The 21,534-nt window shown below is 38.2% G+C and overlaps 1 protein-coding gene across 2 annotated transcripts in view; it reads right to left on the bottom strand.

The window, feature by feature from the left end:
* Nucleotides 1-16,604, bottom strand: part of CPZ (carboxypeptidase Z) — a 55,423-nt gene extending 38,819 nt beyond the window's left edge. For both annotated transcript variants that reach the window (XM_074229857.1, XM_074229856.1), the window contains exons 1-4: nt 16,435-16,604; nt 7,687-7,719; nt 3,342-3,716; nt 551-763 (exon numbers count right to left, since the gene is read on the bottom strand). In XM_074229857.1, the coding sequence (XP_074085958.1) occupies nt 551-763; nt 3,342-3,716; nt 7,687-7,719; nt 16,435-16,525 (712 nt within the window). In that variant the 5' untranslated portion in view covers nt 16,526-16,604. The remainder of the gene's footprint in view (nt 1-550; nt 764-3,341; nt 3,717-7,686; nt 7,720-16,434) is intronic.
* Between the last annotated feature and the right edge of the window lie 4,930 nt (nt 16,605-21,534).

Genomic DNA, 21,534 nt, shown 5'->3' with positions numbered 1-21,534 from the left:
ACTTTCTAAGACTCAGTTTCTTCCTTTTTGTTTTTTGCAAGTCAATGGGGTTAATTGGCCTAACCAAGGCCACACAGCCAATTCATCTTAGGGCTAAGTGTCTAAGGTCAGATTTGAACTCAGGTCCTCCTGAATGCAGGGTCTGGTACTCTATCCATTGAGCAACATAGCTGCCCCTTCAGCTTCTTCTTCTGAAATTTTAAGGGCTGGAACTATATGACCTTTGAGGTCCCTTTGAACTCTATAAGTGGAAAAAGCAAGGGATTTGAAGACCTGATTTTGAATCCTGACTTTCCCACCTAATAATTATAGGACCACAAAAATAGTCCCCTAAATCATAGGAACTAAATGTCCTCATCTGGAAAAGGAGTAATAAGGTATGAATCCCTACTTTCCTGTGAAATTGTTTCGATGAAGAATTTACAATTACAAATGTGGGTCATCATTATAATAATTCAAACTTCCTTCTCCATTAAGACATGCAATATCCTCAAGCCCCTTCTATGCAGAACTTGCTCTCCCACTTACATTGTAATGTTCTCCCACTTACGTAATTCATGTTGACCTGGTCGATCTGAAAATTCAATCACAAGAAGATCTTTCCCATCAAAGCTGCGGCCAATGCTGTAGGTCTTGGCAATATGAGAGCATCGGGAAGCTGTCTTCTTCAGTACTCTCACCATTTGTGGGTAAGAGTGGTGAGCAAACTGGATGAATGTGGAGGACATATTGGAGGACAGTTCTTCATTCTCATCAATGTTTCCTATGAAAAGAGAAGGAATGTTACATCCGGTGTGAGCTTGGATACAACTTCACTTTCTGAACCTTGGTGCTCTCCTGCAAAATGAGAGAGTTAGGATGAAAGTCCTTGTCAGATGCACTATGTTCTACAGCTGTTTGACATCCTCTATTCTCAGGTTCATTCCAACATTAACATTTACTGTTCAGGGGTAGCTAGGTGGCACAGTGGATAAAGCACCGGCCCTGGAGCCAGGAGTACTACCTGAGTTCAAATCTGACCTCAGACATTTAATAATTACCTAGCTGTGTGGTCTTAGGCAAGTCACTTAACCCCATTGCCTTGCAAAAAAAATTTACTGTTCTAAGATCCTTTACAACTCTGACATTCCCTATTCTTCTGTCTCTTTTATATATCTAACATTTTCTATTCTAAAGATATAAGATATGTCTTAATTTTCATTCTCTCTTCTGTTCCTGTCATCACTAAGATTATCTGTTCTAAACTCCCTTCCTCCTCTGAAATTCTCTGTTCTAAGTTCCCTTCCATCTCTAACATTCTTTATTTGCAAGTTCCTCTCACCATTAACATTCTCTGTTCCAAAATTCTTTCCAGCTCTCACATTCTATTTTTGAAGATGACTTTCCAACTCTGACAGAGTATATTCTATGCTATTAGAAGCAGGTAAGTGACACAGTGGATAAACCTGTATTCAAGAAGACTTAAATTCAAATTAGGCCTCAGACACTTTCAATATATGTGTGACCCTAGATAAGGTACCTAATCTCTTTTCACTATAGTTTCCTCATCTCAAAAATGGTCAACTTTAAAAAGTCTCTAAGATCCCTCTGGATCTGATATTTTTATGAGTCCATGACTTTGATATAACAACTGCTTTCCCATTCTCTTGGCAGTGGTCCTTAGTTGATCATGGTGACAGAATTCAGGCAAATCTACCAATTTCTCTCCTACTCCTCACACTCACCCCCCCCAATTCACTGAAAGAAGTCTCCCTAAAAAGAAATGAAGGGATGTGCAGGGAAGTATGGATGAAGATGGAAAATGAACAAGAGGAAGAGAAAAGAAAGGAGGAGAACAATGAAAAAATATTTCTATGATGCCTTAAGGTTCACAAAAATTCTTTCCTTGATACAATCCTGAGTATTAAGGAGGTGCTATGTGCTATATAGTAGTGAATCCTAGGTAAATGTATTACTTGACACTATATATTTCACACTACACTAATACAATGCTTGACTTTATTAAAGCCTCATTTCAATAATAAAAACTAAATAATTTCTGATTTGAGGTAAAATGCTTTATAAATATTATAACTTTTGTTCTCTCACAATAATTCTTAAAGGAAGGGCTAGTGTGATCACATTTTACAGATGAGGAAACTAAAGCAAAAAAGGATTAAGTGACATGACTTCTCCAGTGTTATACAACTCATATGTGTCTGATCCAGATTTGAACTTAAAAAGATGAGTCTTCCTGATTCGAGGTCAAGCACTTTGAAAGACTTAGTCATTCCAATCAATTCCATGCTCAACCACAATTCCAGAGAATGCATGATAAAACATATTGCCCACTTCCTAACAGGGAGGTGATGCATTCAGAGTGAAAATTAAGACATAAATATATAGGTATATTATGTGTGTGCATATATTTACACACATGGTATATAGTTATATATGCATATGTATGTATACTCACATATATATATATGATATAATGTGATATATGTCTTAATCTTCCTTCTAAATCCATTCCATATATATGCATATATATATATATATATACACACATATACTATTTGTGTCCTCACTAAATTCAATATGAGTCAATGTATAAAAACAGAGCTTGATTCAAATCTAGTACCATGTTTTATATAACCATCTGATATGCTGGCATGGTCCTGATCCAACATTCACCCTTTACAAAGAGCCTTAAGACACCAAATTAAACTATTTGGGGAGGGGGTGTAAATGAGTCTTTCCAAAACAAGTCCAGTTGGACCTAATTTATTATTCTCTGCCATAAAGAGAAATACAAAAAAAAGAGGAATAAAAACATTCATTTTGGTTGACATCTAAGACAAATAAATAAAGTGGGCACTTGGGGAATCATAGAATTTTAGATTTTAAAGGGACCTTGGAAACCCCTTAGTCATTAGCTTATAAGATTTAGAATTGAGAGGGAGCTTAAAGGTCATCTAGTCCACAGGTTCTTAAGTCTCTTGTTGTGTTGTGCCCACTTTCGCTGACTGGTAATCTATGCCCCTTTTCAGAATAAGGTTTTTTAAAAATATATAAGCTAAAATGTACAGGATTACCAAAAAATAATTATGTTGAAGAAAAAATGTAATTTGTTTTAATCATTCAAGTTCATGGAGCCCCTGAAATGTCTCCAGAAACATGAACCCATGGCACTGGTTTGTGCTTCATCTTGTCAAAGATCCCATTTTACAGAAGTAACTTTCTCTTGACTACCCATTAAGGCAGGGGCAGATGAGAGCCCTGGATTTAATTTTCCCATTCGATACATGTCAGCCTCTAATTAAAAATGAAAGTAGCTTCCTGACCCTAATCTGTGTATTCACCTCTCAATTTTTCTAAAGGGTTATAGCATCCTTCTTCTTCACTGACAAAGAAACGATCACAATCCAGAAAGTAGGGCCAGGCCATGTCAATGCTGTCAAAGGCAGGTTGGCAACTCTTCCTTAGGCTCTCACAGACATGCCGACATGGTCTTATGACTCTGCCCCCATCACATCGAGGAGCCAGGATGGAGCAGCCCAGGAACCGCAGATCTGGGTTACATTCTCCTTGGAGCAAATTGTGAATAACACTCAAGAGGATGTACTCAGAACTGAACTCCACCACCTCTCGAGACTTCTGATCCAGGAGATTGGGATAGGAAGTCTTGTTGTAGGATACATCATTGCAATAAAGAAGATCAAGGTCCACACATTTGGCTGTAGAAACAACAAAATGTGATCAATGGGTGAAACAATTATCCTTATAATATCATCAAATATTAGAGCTGAATTTTCCTTAGAAAAAGGCACAACAGGGATGCAAGCAGTGATATACTGTTAAATATTTAATAACCAGGACTCTTAAAAAAAGGATGTACAACACACTTTTAAATTTAATGTACATCAACATTTTTCTGTCACTTTTTAAATTCCAAACAAAAAAATCAAGAGCTGATGTGTAGCATTTGCTGGTTTCCATTATACATATATATATATATATATATATATATATATATATAGATAGATATATATATATATAGATAGATAGATATATATAGATAGATATATATAGATAGATATATACACACATATATATATATATATATTACATATATATATATATATGCTAACAATAAAAATTTAACAAATGGCACTAGAAACAAATGGCACTAGAAAGCTAGTTTAAGCTATTTGTAGTACACCTCTGGATGAAAAAAAGACATTAATACACTGTGCATAGAATTTCAGAAATGAAAAGGACCTTAGAACCCCAAACAGACACCCAAAAGGAACTTTGAACCATAGAATATCAAAACTAGAAGGGACTTTCAAGTCCTTTAAATTCAATTCCCTCATTTTATAAGGGAAAGCATTGTGACCCAGAGATGCTGAATGATTTTTCTGAAGGTCATACAGGTAACAAGTAGCAAACCTTGAGGAGTTTAAATTATTATAATTATGAACTCCTTGAAAGCCTTTAATAAAAATTTAATTTTACTTATCATCTTACACAGTAATATATATATATATATATATATATATATATATATATATATAAAGAATTGAATAGGTGAAAGAATAAAGGAATGAATGAATGATTGGATTGATCTGGCCAATATTTTAAATTTTTTAATTTAATTTTTTTAATTTAGAAATATTAGGAAGCACCAAATTCAAGTATAAATTCAACTTTTTTTTTATGCTCATTATTGTTTGGCAATTCAACTTAATTCAATAAATTATCTGTAAAATAAGCTGGAAAAGGAAATAGAAAAACCTCTTCAGAATCTTTGCCAAGAAAACTCTAAATGGGGTCACAATGAGTGAGATATAATTGAACAACAATTTCCAAATATACAGAGCACTATGCTGGGAGAAGTGCAAAGTTTAATGGTCTCTGTTCTTATGGAGTTCACAGTTTAATAGGGAGGCAATGCCCAAACACAGACCACCACATCTTTTACTATCTAAGGGTATTAGTTACAAATATAGGTCTACACACACACACACACAGAGGTTATATTACATGAATCTTTCAAAAGACTGGAAACAGGTTTTTATATGAAGTCAGAGAAGGAAGGATTTTTATTATCTGGTAGAATCAAGCAAGGATTTTTGAAGAAGGTTGTGACTGATAAAAACTTTAAGAGATTTGTAGGAATCTCACAGAGTAATGGAGGAAGGATTCCTTACATGCAAACAGCACAAAGACATCTAGCCAGAAAAAAAATATTAAGCAGGTTTAGGGAACAGAGAATGGTCCATCTTGTCTAGGAACCCAAAGTAAGTGGTGGGGAATAGTATTAGATTAGGCTGAGAAAGTAAATTAGTACCAAATTGAGATCATCACATAACCTTGAATGACAGGTAAAAAAAGCTTAAATCACTGAAAATAAGAGAGAATCCAATGAAGAATTTTAAATATAATGGTGACAGATCTATGCATAAAGATCATTCTAGTAGTGGTAATGAGAGATGGTTTATAGCAGAGAAGGGAGAAGGGAAGTAAGGGAAGAAGGTTCATTAGAAGACTATTGTGAATAATGAAGACAGGAATTAATGAGATCTTATGATGGTTATTTCCCCTCTCTGCACCACAATTTCCTCAAATATAAGTTGAATATTGAACCAAATAATCTCCAGTATTCATTGAGCAAGATCTTTCTGGCAGATCTTCTAAGCAGCACATCTACCCACAAACCATGTGTCCAATAATCTCCAATTCATTTCTTGTAAACTTATTAAACAGAGCTGCCTTTTGTCAAAATGACACAGGAACAAACAACTTTCTTCATTTCAAAACCTATTTGCTTTGAATTCTTTCAAAGGCTCTGATCAAATATGGTGATAAATTGCCTGGATCATATCATCTTCTATGACATTCTAAATTAGGAAAAATCAAGAGCCTCATTTATATATTTACAAGATCAACATCAGAAAAAAGCAATGGTTTATTTGCTTGTTTTCTCTCCAGACTAAGAAGGGAATTAGATTTGATTACTGGGCATAACTACTAATTATCTCTCTTTAGGAAACAACAGGACTGTGTGGTAATCAGAATAAGCAGGCTATGGATGGTTGAATATCTGACTCAGTACTCTTGCAGTTTCCTATTCTCCTAGGATCTGGAGGTTCTGAACATCCAAATATCTCCTGAAGTGGAAGGAACAGGGAGAGAGGGAAGAAACATAGCAGACAGAACTGGAGATACTATTCATGATAATGAACAGGAGAAAGGCTTGGGATTTCACTTGTATAAGGAACTCCTCCTTGAGAAAACTCTATCAAACCAGATTGTCATCTTCTCTGGGACTTATATTCTTAAAAAAAATTACCAAGACCACAGAGATATCAAGTAAGCCACCCAGGGTCAGCAAGTGTCAGAGGTGACTTGAACCCAGGTCTTCCAGATTCTAAAGCCATCTCAATACTTTCTCTACCACATTGCCTTTTGTTAAAGACATACAGTCAGTCAGACAGAGATAGGGACAGAGAGAGAAAGAATGAAAGGAAGATGAAATGAAGGAAAGAAGAAGGAAAGAGAGAAAAAAGAAGGAAGAGAGGAATGAAGGGGGGTGAGGAATGGGGAGGAAGGAAGGAATGGAGGAGGGAGGAAAGGAAGGAGGGAGGGAGGAAATAGAGGAAGAAAGGAAGAGAGAAATGATATAGATAGATAAAATAAATACAGTACCACTGGAAATAGCCACATCAGTTATCTTAGCATGTCTCCTGCTACTGATGCCATCAACAAAGCAGTAAAAAGGGGTGAAATTAGACAGATGGGCTAAATAAATTCATTCTGAGATCCAGGGGGAAGGGCTCAAAGATCTCTGGCAGCATTTCAGTCTGGGATATTGCCACTCACCCAGTCTCTCAAGGTCATAACTGCAGAATTATAAGGGGAAAATTTTCTTTTCTCTCACCTGTCCTAGCCATCAGCTATAAAATTCTGGGAATTATGACCACATAACATCTCATGCTTTTATTCTCTTCTCTCTTGTCTCATGATTATTCCCTTTACCTGTACACTGATCTCCACTTGAACCATTGCAAGTTTTTCCCATCCTTACCCACTTCCAATTTTCTTGCATGTTGCTGCCAGGATACATTTTCTTATGCATTTATTTGTGATCAAATCACCACTGCCATTTGAGGCCTTCACAACCTGATGTTCCTCTTTCCTACTTTATAACATACTCTCATCACATAAAACAATTTATTAACAAACATTTGGAGATCAAGAACTGGGGTTCAAATCCTACCTTTGCTATATATAGAATTACCTATGTGTCCTTGGTCAGGTTCCTTAACTCTCTTTACCCCAGCTCTACCTCTATAATATAGGAGTGTTGGTCTAGATTTCTATTTCTTCTGATGCTCTAAAACCTAGTTTAATTATATGGTGTTTTACATAGAAAACTAACTATGCCAAATTTATGGTGATTAAGGGCTTCAGTGAAAAACCAGAAGATTAAATAAATCCATGAAAGTGAGCTTTTCCACATATCATTAACAAAACCCAGAAGTAATTAAGAAAATAAATTTCATATAAAATATAATAAAGTATGTTAAATATCTTAGAACTGACATATAAAATATGGATGCACATATTTTATAACTAAAACTATTTTTACAGACACTCACACATTTACACACTCACATACATAGGTTTGTATGTATACTGTACCATTTTCTGCATTCGGGGGACTGTGGCATTCTCCTGAAATCAAAGAAAATAGGGAAATTAAAGATTAATTCAGCATTTAAAAAATTAATTCATGCATTCAACAAATATTTCTGAACACACAAAGGAAAAGAAATAGACTGAGGACTTTTATTCTCATTTTATTCTCATTTACTCCTAACTCAGTATGAAACTATGGGAATCAATCCATCAATTACCAAGGAGTGAATAGAACATGCACTGTTATTTGATCCTTAATATAACATCAAAATCTTCACTTCTATTATTCAGCACCAAGATTATGGCTCTTTGGATACCTCTTTGCATGGAGATAATTCCACCTCTCAAAGTCTGTCAATGGATCACAGCCTTGCTAGGTCTGACTAAAATGAAAAGTTTCCCTAAAGGGGTCACTGGATGACATTATAGTTATTGTCAAAGGACCAGTCAAGGTCAGTGAAAAAACACTCATCTTCAGAGAGTTGGCCAGCAAGGAATGACTTTCTTCAACAACAGGTCCTCAAAAATAATGCCTGCTAATGTGTAAAGAGGCTTTGAGCAGCATTAGAAGAGGGATACTCCCTAGAGATAAAATCAGGAATCCATGAAATACTAAAAACTTTCAGACATTCAAGTAGAGTCTTGGTCCAGCCATTCTGGAAATCAGTTTGAAATTATGCTCCAAAATGTGACTCAGAAATCCAAATTATTATTTCAAAAATTATTACTTCAAAATATTGCTTCAGAAGGCTTCATATATAACAAAATATTTATAACACTATTCTTTGCAGTAGCAAAGTATGTAAATGTTTTGGAAGAGAGCAAGAATTATTGCATTGATTGTATTTGTATCCCCAGAACATAGCACCATATGTTCTTTAGTTGTCTTCAGTTGCATCCAACTCTTGGTGACCCGATTTGGGATTTTCTTGACAAAAAATACTGGAGTATTTTCATTTCCTTCTCCAGTTCATTTTACAAATGAAGCAAAAAGGGTTGAGTGAATTGCCCAATGTCACAAAGCTAGGAAGTGTCTGAGACCAGATTTGAACTCAGGAAGGTAAGTCTTGCTGACTCCAGGATCAGTACTCATATTCATTGCACCATCTAGCTGCCTGTGTTTGTCATATAGCAAGTTCTTAATAAAAACTTTTTGGTTACTTACTGCATGATAAGAAATGATGGCTATAGTACAGAGAAGCAGGGGAAGACCTATACAAAGTGATACAGAAAGAAGTAAGCAGAACCAGAAAAACAACATAAACAGTAAACACAATTTACAATAGGGTTAATGTAAAGAACAACAAAACAATTAAAATAAAATTCCATGATATCAAAGGATCCAAGATTGGCTTATCAAAAAGAGTTCTGAGAATATATCTCCCCCTTTCTTAGAGGATGGGTATAGAACACTGCATAATATGTCCAAATATTACTAATCTCAGAATTATAAAATAACTTCATTTTCTTGTCTAAACAAGGGGACAAACTTGTGAAATCAGTACCAAAATGTATTTAAAGTCAGGGGACTAGGGTTCAAACACCCCTACCAGCAGCATGTATGTGGCTGAGTCCTCTCCCTTCCCCCTCCTCCTGGAGTCTTTATTTTTAAGACAACATTTTGAAAATTAGAAAATGTGATCTTACCATGATGCAATATAAGGATCAAGTGAGCTAATGCATATAAACACCCACAATGTCATGTAAAGATTGAGTATTATTGTTGTTGCAGAAGTTATTGTCACGTTATTATTATCTGGTGAATCAAATATGAGGTGGCAATTTCCACTGTTTCCCACCCATTTGGCATAATTGTTCTCATGGGCATATGCTGTGTGAATTTATTGGATAAATCAGCTTATTTTAGCCTGTGAGTCACCAATGCTTAGGACATTAAACAGTGCCAGACATATGCTTACAATGGTCTAATTTGGAACTTGAACAAAATAGGACAATACTTTAGAAGAACCAAAATCAATACTTTAGAAGAACCAAAAAAAGAATATACAAGGATAGCAACACTGGGTGTGGCACCCAAGCTTCCAGCTTTAACACTCTCATGGGAGCATAATGGGAAGGAGAATTATCATCTGTCAAATGAAGGGCTTGGACTACACAAATGCCAATGTATCTAACGTTTTAAGGAATCTAACACTCTCTGTTCTATGGTCTCTTCCAGCTCTGATTTTCTAAGGAATCTCATATTTCATGTCCTAAAATCTTTTCTTTCTGATGTTCTACAATGTTCAGGTCTTTTTTGGTAGTGTCCAATTCTTCATGAGCCCATTTGGGTTTTTTCTTGGCAGAGCTATTAGAGTAGTTTGCCATTTTCTTTTCCAACTAATTTTACAATGAGGAAATTGAGGCAAATTGGGTGAAATGACTTACCTAGGATCTCACAGTTAGTAAGTTATTGAGACCACATTTGAACTCAGATATTCCTGAATCCAAACCTGGTATTTTGTCCACTTACCTATTTGCCCCCTGAACATAAGGCATGCAATATCTTTCAGCTCTACTGTTGTATGGAATCTGCCATTCCAAATTCTACAGTCCCTTTCTAGCTCTATTTATAAAAGAATCTGACATTCCATGTTCTAGGGTCCCTTCCAACTCTGATATAAAAAAAAAACCTGACATTCCATGTCCTGAGTGAAATCCCTTCCAACTGTACCATTTTTTATTCCGTGCCCTTGGATTTCCTCCAACTCTGGCAGTTTCAAAGAGGAAGATTTGAATCTCATGCAAAGAAAAATACCCTAGCAATTGAAATTATCCCAAGGTAGAAGAGCAGGTTTGGGGGTGAGTTCCTTCTCACTAGAAGTCTTCAAACAGAAATATTGAAGATGTTGTCAAAGGGGCTCTTTGTCAGAAATTATCCAAATATTGTTCCTTGAGGCAAAATATTATAATTTATTTTAACCACTTTTTGTATTATCTCTTCTCAGTTCCTTTCATCATGATATGTATTCTCTTCTGGAAATACTACTACTTGTCAATACCTTTCCCAAAATATGATAGCCAGAAATGATCATAATATACCTTATCTGGAGCCTTGTCTGATCAGGCCAGAAAGCAGCAGGACAAGTGCCTCCTATTTAATGAACTCCCAGGATTGGTTAAGATGGGCCTGTGAGTCCTTTCCAATTCTGAGAGTCTATGTTCAAATGTTCCACCCAGTTCTCAGAATTATATGGATTTAAAGTCAGAAAACCTAGGTTCAAATCCCCACCCATTTAAGGAACCTCCCATCTCTAAACCCTATGTACTTATTGCTTGTGTGGCTCAGGCAAACCATATCACCTCTCTGAATCTTGAATATTGGCCATGCCATTTTGTGATACTGGAAAAGCCTCTTTTCCTCTGTTGACTTCAGTTTCCTTTTCTATGAAAGATTATAGATTATCTCAACTCCTTTTGAACTCTAAATTTCATGAACCTAAGCCTAATTACTATTACTTAGATACTTGTGCTAATTAAATAGATGGATTGATTTAGTGTTTATGATCCAACTCAAGGCAAAATATCATTAAATATTAGTCTAAAAATGGACCGTGAATAAGCCCTGAAAATGGAATCATGGGAACTTCTACTGAGTCAGTTTTCTCAACTGTAAGACGATGTTCTGAAAGGAATGTAAACTATTTATTTAGGACAAAGCCATGTGTATCTCTTCAGATTAATCTCTGCATCTCAAAACTAATATTTAATGGTATTTTGCCTTAAGTTGGACCATAAGTTAAATCATAAATTTGGAATTTGCTTGGCAAAGATACTTGAATGTTTGTCATTTCCTTCTTCATTCATTTTCAGATGAAGAAACCAAGGCAAACAGGGTTCAGTGACTTGCCCACACTTGGTAAGTAACTGAGACCAGATTTATATTTTAGTAGATATCTTCCTGACTCCAGGTCCAGTCCTCTATTCACTGTTCTACCTAGCCACCCCTTTAGCCAAGTAAGGTTGTACTAATGTGGATGTGGGGGTTCAAAGCATAAAATTAGCCATTCCTGTTATCCTCCATCCTAATAAATCTAGATTGACAATGCCACATTCAACTCTGGATGCCATATTTAATTTTAGGAAGGTCTTTGACAAGTAGAATACCTTCTGAAGGAAAGTTGCCAGTAAAGTGATTTGGAAACAAATCATGCAAGGAATGATTAAAAGAATTGGGAGAGGGGCAACTAGGTGGCACAGTGGATAGAGCACCCCTGGAGTGAGGATGATCTGAGTTCAAATCTGACCTCAGATACTTAATAATTACTTAGCTGTGTGACCTTGGGCAAGTCACTTAGCCCCATTGCCTTCAATAAATAAATAAATAAAAAGAATTGGGGGAGACTTAGACTGTAAAAGAGAGGAATTTAAGAACACAGATATTTGAAGAGTTATCAAGTTGTTTTGCTTGGTCCCAGAGGACAAAGCTAGAATAAAGAGAGGCACAAGTTACAGAGAAGTTTTATACGTGCATTCACCACCTACTGAGGATCAGGTAGAAAAGAGTCATAATGGCAAGATACTATTAGGAAACACTCTATTTTCTAGAGCTAAGATCCAGAAAGCAAATTGTGCCCTGAGCTTGTCTTAACAACAATCCTTTGTGCTCACCTTTTGGAACTGATGATGCCTGAGCTGGAACAAGGACCAACAGTCCCAAACACGAAGCCCTGCTATGAATGGACTTTTCTTCACTAAGACTACCTTGACTCTCTGTTGCTGCTGTGCCTCACTATGGTGGCTACTCTACACTGTTGGACTTTTTGTCTAGAAGCAAGTATATAAATCAGAGTTTTGCCACAGTAAAGTAGGTCCCCCCCACTAGGAATAGGGCCCCAGATCATGAGTCTAATCTGCCTGCTTGCTTGCAAGCCATCTCCCTTACTTTCAAATTCAACTTGGGTTTGATTTTTTTCCTTTCTCTAGCCTGCTCTGTTTGACTCTGGCCACCACCAGTTTATTCAGTTGACCATACTGTGGGTTGGAGTTGAACCTTAAGCTGTCTGAAAATGCCTGAAAAATCTATGCCTGAAAATCTATGATTTTATGACATGCTAAGGAGAAGGCATTATGTTAGATCAGAGGTGGGGAATGAGCAGCCTATGAGCCATTTGACTTGGCTCTGCCACATCTGCAGGCATACTCAAAATTCAATAGATCTAGGCACTTTTTATGGGTGAATTAATTGAATGTCTGACCAAATATAATGGATTAATGATGTTAGAAATCTCCAAATGACCCTTGGCAGAAAAAAGGTTTCCTACTTTCATGTTAGATAAATGAAATGGTTCACTGAGTTCACTGAACCCCAAGGGATACATTGATAGATTGAAGTGTGTCCGTACTCTTAGTTGGGAGATTTCCTTCTTTTTTTTAACAAAATTCTTCAGAAAAGAGGCCTTTAGGCTTTACCTAGTTGCCAAAGGATCCCATAACACAGGCAACCCTCCCCCCCAAAATGGAGAACCCCTGATAGATATAATCTGTTTTAGAATGAGATTTTTTGAAGTGTTTCACTCAACACCAGGTGGCGCTGCTGTTAGTAGTTAAGGGCCGGCATTTCATCTGAAATATCGAAAATTAGAGAAGTTCTGAATCCCAGAAGCTTTCAGAGCTGGAAAGGACATTGGGTCATCTCTTCCAAACTGCTGGAATGCTCTCTAAAACATTCCTAGCAAATGTTTATCTAGCCTCCTTCTTGAGCAACTCCAGTCACAAGGAGCTTACTGACAGCCATTGCCTTGTTGGACAGCTCTAATCGGAGAGTTATATAAAACTGAAACGTGCCTGGCTATAACTAATACAGCAATGATGAATCATGCATTGAGAATTGGAGGAAATTTAGAGGATATCTAACCCAATACCTTCATTTTACTGCTAAGGAAATTGGAAACCAAATGACTTACCCAAGATTATACAGTGAGGTTAAGCTAGGAGTCAAATCCTCTCCCCACTAATAGGAATATATCTTCCTTTTATCATTGAGTCTCTTAACATGCATTCATTGGTCCTAGTTCTTTTTTTTCTGACCAAATAGAATGTCATTAAATCATAGATTTCATGCCTCCCCCCCATCCTCCCCACCAAGATAATAGAGTTCAACTCCGTGATTTTATGTATGGGAAAATCAAATCCCAAGAAATAAAGGAATTTGTCTAAGATTGTATACCTGGAAAGGGACAGAATTGGAACTAGAATGTAGATTTCTCTATTCTTGAATCTTTGCCCTTCACTATAATGTCTTCATGTCTCATTCTTTCTTCCATTTTTTTCATGGCTCCTTCTACTTCCCACCTCTTCTTTTCTAGCTAAAATATTGTGCCCTGAATATGATATGTTTCTTTCCTATCCCCATCCTGGACACTCTTCTGAACACATTCCTGCTTCTTCATAGTTATATTAGCGCTTTTTTAAAAAAAATCAAAATCTTGGAATTGGACCTGTTGAAATTTTGCCTTCTCTTGAATGTCTCTAGGAATGGAGAGATTACTCCCTAATAGTCCATTCCATTGGTTCAGCAACTTGAATGATACAGTAATATTGAACTGAAATTTCTTTCTTTGTAGTGTCCACTTAGTTCTCCAACTAAATGGCCAGATAGATCTTCATTTAATTATAGTATCATATTCAAAACTGAACAGAACCTTAGAAACCATCTGATCCAAATCCCTATTTTTAGATCACATGCAGATTTTTATATTAATGGAAAAAAAATATTCTGTAGACTTTCACATCACAAAGAATTAACCAAGAGTCAAGATTTCCCAGAATTGTTTACCCCAAATTGAGAAGTTAACACTTTTAGTCCGAAGGCAAACTATCTAACCAATATATGAGCATCACATTGCATAATCCACTGGACCTAATAAGACAGTTGTCTCCCAGAAGAATTAATGTCAATGTCCATCAATGTGTTAATCATTCAATAAATGTTTATTGAGGGCCTTTTATGAGGTTAACATTGTGATGAATGGACCTCAAGAAGTCTTAGACAATTTGATCACCACAAGTAACTCAAAATAATGACATTTCTATAACAATTTGCAATATTTTTATACTTACTATTTATAATCATGAAAAACCAGAGGTAGAAGGGACAATAGAACGTAGACCATATAATATTAGAAGGTAGAGTCTTTACCCTTCTTTGTTCTTAAATGAAACAAAGAAATGAAGTAAAGAATTTTATCTTGGATAAAAAAAAAATTATCTTATACAAAAAGGTTTTCTTTGAGACTTGAACAAGTGATATTTGGTGAATAATCCCTAAGCTCCATTGGTCTCCATACAGTGTCAAGATGAGCATACTGTTTGGACTGTACTATATATGATTTAGAAAGGCATATGAAAAAGAATGGAATAGAATGAGTGCATGGGGAGAAGGGGTGACATTCTGTACCAATGGTTTCATTGGCCTAATCAATAAGATCACAGCTCCTTGGATTCACTGAAGGAAGAAACGAAAAAAAGGACTTAGGAAGTAGAAAGTCAGAGTTTTCAGGGATCTTAGAACATAGAATGTAGTTAGCTGGGAAGGTTATTAAAACCTAGAATGTCAATGATGTAAGAGATACTAGAAATTAGAATGTTATGACTGAGAGAAATACTAGAAAGTAATGTTAGAGCTGGGAGGGAACCTAAAAGAACAGTCTATTATTGGTATGAGGGTACCTAACTATATATATATATATATATATATATATATATATATATATATGTATATACATATATACATATATATATTATTGTTCACCTATCTCATCCTTTCTCATGTTTCATTTTGCACACAAGGAACACGGATTAGTGAATTTATAGTGAGGAAATTCAGATCCACAGACAGGGTAGGGTTTGTGCTAGAAAAGAACTAGGAGCAACATAGATCCCAAGTAAGTGCATCTTCTCTTACACTGTACCTTCTCCCTTTGATTCTGAGTAGCACAAATCCCCAGCATTTGTCTGAACAGGCAATCCAGAAATCTAAGGACTTGTAGAAAGTTGTTCTTTCCCCTATGTTCTGACCCTGTCAATCCCCCAAATGGTTTTGGCTTCATATCCAGTCCCTGGAAATCACTGCAGGGTCCCACAACCAATCCAAAAAGACCACTAATCTCTATTTCAAACTATATCTCCCCCACTCCAGTGCCAATCTCAATCTGTACCCCCCCCCAATTGTCCCCCTAGAGCTGTGTGATCTGGAGACCTCAGGCCACCTCATTCTGCCTAACTGCTCAAAAGTTCCCTTGATCGAATAACAACAGGCTGACCAGAGTTCCTGGAAAGACAAGGAGGAGCGATTTCCCAGCACCCATCCCTCTTCTTCCAAACACATAGACAAGAGAAGATATATGACCCTGACCTTGGCAGCAGAGGTGGCCTCTCAGCTCTACGTGGCTAGAAGCCACCCCTCCACCCCTATCCCATCACGTGGTGCCCAAGTGGCACCCCAATGAAAGACCTCTACCCAACAAAGGTGGGGGACGTTCTATACAGCCTCAACCTTACCTCCCACCCCCAATGAACTTCTCAGCCCAACACGCCTCTGTCCAGTCTGTTTTTAAAAGACTCTCCCCACCCCAAAAGACCCCTTTGCCTGGATTGCCCCTGAGGAATCCTGAATGGGGCTGAGAACTTGTTTTCCTGCCTCTTGAGGTGTGTGTCTCCTTTTCCCCCCTCTCCCCCCAGGGATCTCGCCTCCCTGGGGGCCACAGGAGGGGGGGAGGGGGGAGGACGTGGCAGTGGCTCCTCTCTTACCGATGGTGTCCTGATCGGGCTTACAGCGGGGGCCAGCCGCCGTTAGCCCGGTCAGGGAGCCGAGCAGCAGGAACGGGAATGCTGGCCACATGGGGGGCGCCCTTTGTCCGGAGCGACCTCCACCGAAAGCTGTGATGTGGCAGTGCCTGCAGTGCGCTCCCCTCGCAGCCTCTTGGAGCCCCGCAGCCCGGCGCAGCCCGCCTCCCCTCCGCTCTGCCCCCCTCCCTCCCCCCCCCCCCCGGCGGGGCTGCCTGCCCTCCTTCCCTCCCCGCACCGCGCTGCGCCAGGGGCCAGAAGCCCAGAGAGAGAGGGAGGGCCGGCCCGACGGATGCTCGCGTTTCATGGGATCAGATTACAGCTGGCAGCTCGGCCCCCCTGCTCCTTAGAATGGAGAAGGGTGGGGGAGAGAGGAGCATTGCAAAAAGTGGGTCTGGAAAAAGAGAAAAGAGAAACCAGATAAACTTTGCTCCCATTCCTCTCCGTGTCTCCAGTCTTTATTTGAGTCAGAAACTTGGGGAGAGAGCAAGGAGCCTCTGGGAATCTCCCAAAGAGACGGGAGGAGGAGAGACGCAGATACCTTTAAAGGGGAAGGAAAGGGGATGTACAGTGAGCTTTGAGTTCGCTGGGTTCAAAGACTCTCTTTGAAAGAGGAGACGACTCAGCCCCCAAGAGATTACTGGATTAAAGCAGAGTCCCCCGGAGGACTTCGAATCCAGTTCCTCCCACTCCAAATTCAGGGCCCCTGCAAATGCAGCCCTGGGAATTTGTTTCATCAAGGGCCACCCGTGCTCCCAGCCGCCAGATCCCACAGCCTTTGCTCCTTGACCGCTCTACAGCAGTCACCACGGTTGACCAGCATCCACCTCCTGCTGACCTTTCTCCTCCCTTGTCTCTAATCTATGCTGGTTGCTCTCGAATTCTTTGGTTCTTCACTCTCTTCTTACCTCCGAGGAGGATTTACATTTGTCAAAGTCTAGATCTTTTTTCTGCCTCTAAATTCTCTCCATTTTTCCATCTCATCTATTCCCAAGGCTTTTGATGCCCCTTCCATGAAGATGAGCTCACCCTCATAAAGTCAGCCCCAATATCTCTCCTCAACTACCCTCCTGCTTTTCCATTGCCTGCTGGGTTACCTATTTCTCTTTTCCATGGGTATCATCATGTCCAAAGTGTTATCATCTTCCCATCCAATCCTTCTGAAGTCCCTGCTTCAACTTTCCCTTTCGGTTGATGGTAATATCTTCCTCCCAGTCACTTAGACTGGAAACCTCAGAGAAGCTAGGTACAGTGGAAAGAATACAAAATCTGAAGGCACTGGAGCCGAGCTTGAATTCTAGGCATTTGCTCCCTGTGTGCTCTTGGAAAAGGCACTGAATTTCATTTCCCTCATCTGAAAAAAAAGGAGAATTTTGGTCTAGATGACCTCTCAGATCTCTTCCAGCTCTAATTTAATGGTCTTTGACTCCTTCTGCCTCACCTTCTCCCTTCAGTCAGTTGCTAATTTGTAACTCAAAGAGTTTACCTTAAAATAATTCCCCCTTTTATGGGTCCAGCTCTAAATGCTTTACTTCAGACACTCCTATTCTCTTGTTTTTCTTTTTATGTTTTTGCAAGGCAATGGGGTTAAGTGGCTTACCCAAGGCCACACAGCTAGGTAATTATTAAGTGTCTGAGACCGGATTTGAACCCAGGTACTCCTGGCTTCAGGGCCGGTGCTTTATCCACTAAGCCACCTAGCCGCCCCCCTCCTATTCTCTTGTCTGGATTCTTCTAATCACTTTCATACTAGTTCTTCTGGCTCCTGCCTCTCTAATCTGCTCTTTACAACTAGCTTGCTGCCCAGATCACCTCCCTAAGGCAAGGTGGCATCATGGCATTCTCCTTAGTAACTCCCAGTTTCTTCCAGGATAAAATATATACTTCTGAGTGTGGCATTCAGCATCTATTACAGTCTGGTTTCAACCTATCTTTCCAATGTTATTTCACACTGTTTTTCAGTCATCCTGTACTCTTAGGTGTTTCCCACTCTTGTCTTTGTACTCATTATCCTGCTGGCTATATTCAGGGATATCACTTTCACCACCACCCATAGCTTATTTCTGTCTGATGAAATTATTTTCAACCTTTTGAGGCTCATTTCATATGCCACCTTTTCCATATGATCTTTTCTGACTTCCCATTACCCTATTGAAAGTATTCTCTCACTCCTCCCACTTTCTTCTTTGTTCCTATCACACTCAACTGAAGACCAAACTTATTTCCCTACTGCACACTAGAATTACATTATATGTTTCTTGAAAGTCAACACTATTGTGGCTTAGCCTTACCTGATCTAAAATTATATTTTAAAGCATCAATCATCAAAACTGTCTGGTATTGGCTAAGAAATAGATTGGTGGATCAGTGGAATAGATTAGGTGCAATAGCAGGAAACGAGTATAGTAAGCTGCTGTTTGATAAACCCAAAGAGACCAGCTATTGGGATAAAAACTCTCTCTTCTTTGATAAAAACTGCTGGGAAAATTGGAAGTTTGCATGGAAGAAAATTAGATTAGACAAACACCTCATACCCTATAACAAGATAAAATCAAAATGGATATAGGATTTAAACATAAAAAACAATATTATAAGCAAACTAGAAGTTCAAGGACTAGTTTACCTGTCAGATCTATAGAAAGGGAATCAGTTGATGACCAAGGAAGAGATGGAGAACATCACTAAAAACAAACTAGATGATTTTGATTACATTAAATTAAAATGGTCCTGCACAGATAAAACCACTGTAACCAAGATCAACAGAAATGTAGTAAACTGGGAAACAATCTTTGCAACTATTGTTTGTGACATAAGACTCATTTCTAAAATATACAGAGAACTGAGTCAAATTAAAAAAAAAAAACATTCCCCAATTGACAAATGGTCAAAGGATATGCAAAGGCAATTTACAGATGAGGAAATCAAAGCAATACATAGTCATATGAAAAATTGCTCTAAATCATTACTTATTAGAGAAATGTAAATTAAAGCTTCTCTGAGGTACCACCTCACACCTCTCAGACTGGCCAATATGACCAGAAAAGATAATGATCATTGTTGGAAGGGTTGTGGGAAATCTGGGACACTATTACATTGTTGGTGGAGCTGTGAACTCATCCAACCTTTCTGGAGAAAAATTTGGAACTATGCCCAAAGGGCAACAAAAAATGTGCATACCTTTGATCCAGCAATACCACTACTGGATCTACACCCTGAAGAGATGATGGAAAAGGGTAAAAACATCACTTGTATAAAAATATTCATAGCAGCCCTGTTTGTGGTAGCAAAGAATTGGAAATCAAGTAAGTGTCCTTCAACTGGGAAATGACTTAGCAAACTGTGGTATATTTATGTCATGGAACACTATTGTTCTTTAAGAAGCCAGGAGGGATGGGAATTCAGGGAAGTCTGGAGGAATTTGCATAAACTGATGCTGAGTGAGATGAGCAGAACCAGAAAAACATTATACACTCCAACAGTAACACTGGGGTGATGAACAACCTTGATAGACTCACTCATTCCATCAGTGCAACAATCAGGGACAATTTGGGACTGTCTGCAATGGAGAATACCATCTGTATCCAGAGAGAGAGAACTGTGGAGTCTGAACAAAGACCAAAGACTATTACCTTTAATTAAAAAAAAACTGATATCTTATTGTCTGATCTTGCTATCTCTTATACTTTATGTTTCTTCCTTAAGGATATGATTTCTCTCATCACACTCAATTTGGATCAATGTATACCATGGAAACAATGTAAAGACTGGCAAATTGCCTTCTGTGGTGGGGTGGTTGGGGGGTGGGGGGGAGGGAAGTAAGATTAGGGGAAAAATTGTAAAACTCAAAATAAATAAAATCTTTATAATTAAAAAAAGAAAGTCAATACTATCATTTTTCATCTTTTATCCTCAATGCCAAGCCTAGTGCCAGACACATGGAATGAATGGAATGGAAGAAATGGAACTTAAGTCATGGAGCGTTAGAACTGGATAAGGTCTTAAAGTATAAAATCCAAAATTTGGAAGGGAACTTTGAGATCAACTGATCCAAGTCATGATTCTATGGATGCTGAAACAGAAATACAGAGGGGGAAAAAAGTGACTTGTTTGAGGTCGCGAGGTAAACTGGCAGCAAAGCCAATACTTGAGAATAGATCTTTTCCCTCTTGTATTAATATTCTTTCTACTGCAGCAGGGGAAAAATTGTTCCTTCTTCCAATTAGAGACCTAGCAAATTTCCAATTTGTTCTTCAATTCCAAAAGCTATTTATAAGCACCACTGTGGTACTGTCCTCTAGTGAAGGTCATTAAAAAGGATATATTCCCCCTACAAACAAGTAACTTCTGAATATTCTAATGACTTTCTGTGGGATTAGAGAATATTTTAAAGCAGGCAATGTTCACTGGTCTTTAAAGATACCGGGTACAAAAAAATAAAGGGATTGTATTGCACATTCTCTAAGGAACTTTACAGTTCTACTAGTTTATTTTGGTATGCTAAGATTCCTTCCAGCTCCTTCATTCTACATACTGAGATCCCCTTTAATTTTGACATTCTATGTTCTAGGGTCCTTTCTAGCTAAGTCCTATGTACTAAGATCCCTCTTTAGTCCCATAAACACTCTATGGCCTATAGTCTAAAATTCCTTCCAGCTCTGACAGTCTCTGTTACAAACTTTGACATTCTTTAATACTGAAATATGGTAGAAAGAGCTCTGGACCTTGAATCTGAGAGAGTTCTAAACCCGTGGGTTCTAGCTTCAACTCCTCTTCCCCCCAAATCCTGAGTTTCCTTACCCATAAAAGGTTGATGGAAAGGGAATGGATCCAAGATGGCAGCTTGAAGGCAGGAATTCCCAGAAACTCATTCCCCCCAAAACTCCAAAAGCCATCAAATTATGACTCTAGCCAAAATTTAGAGGGTAAGAACCCAGAGAAAGTCTGAGTGATACAATATATCCCAGTCTAAGAAAACTCAGAAGATCTGCAGGAAAGGTCTGTTTCACCAAGACTAGGAACTGGAAAGAACTGCAAAGAACCGCAGCACAGCTCTAGCACAGCTGC

Source organism: Macrotis lagotis, chromosome 3 (assembly GCF_037893015.1).
Source record: "Macrotis lagotis isolate mMagLag1 chromosome 3, bilby.v1.9.chrom.fasta, whole genome shotgun sequence".
In the NCBI taxonomy this organism is placed as follows: domain Eukaryota; kingdom Metazoa; phylum Chordata; class Mammalia; order Peramelemorphia; family Peramelidae; genus Macrotis; species Macrotis lagotis.
Note: the sequence above shows the minus strand (reverse complement) of the source record. Positions and strands in the feature narration are given on the sequence as shown.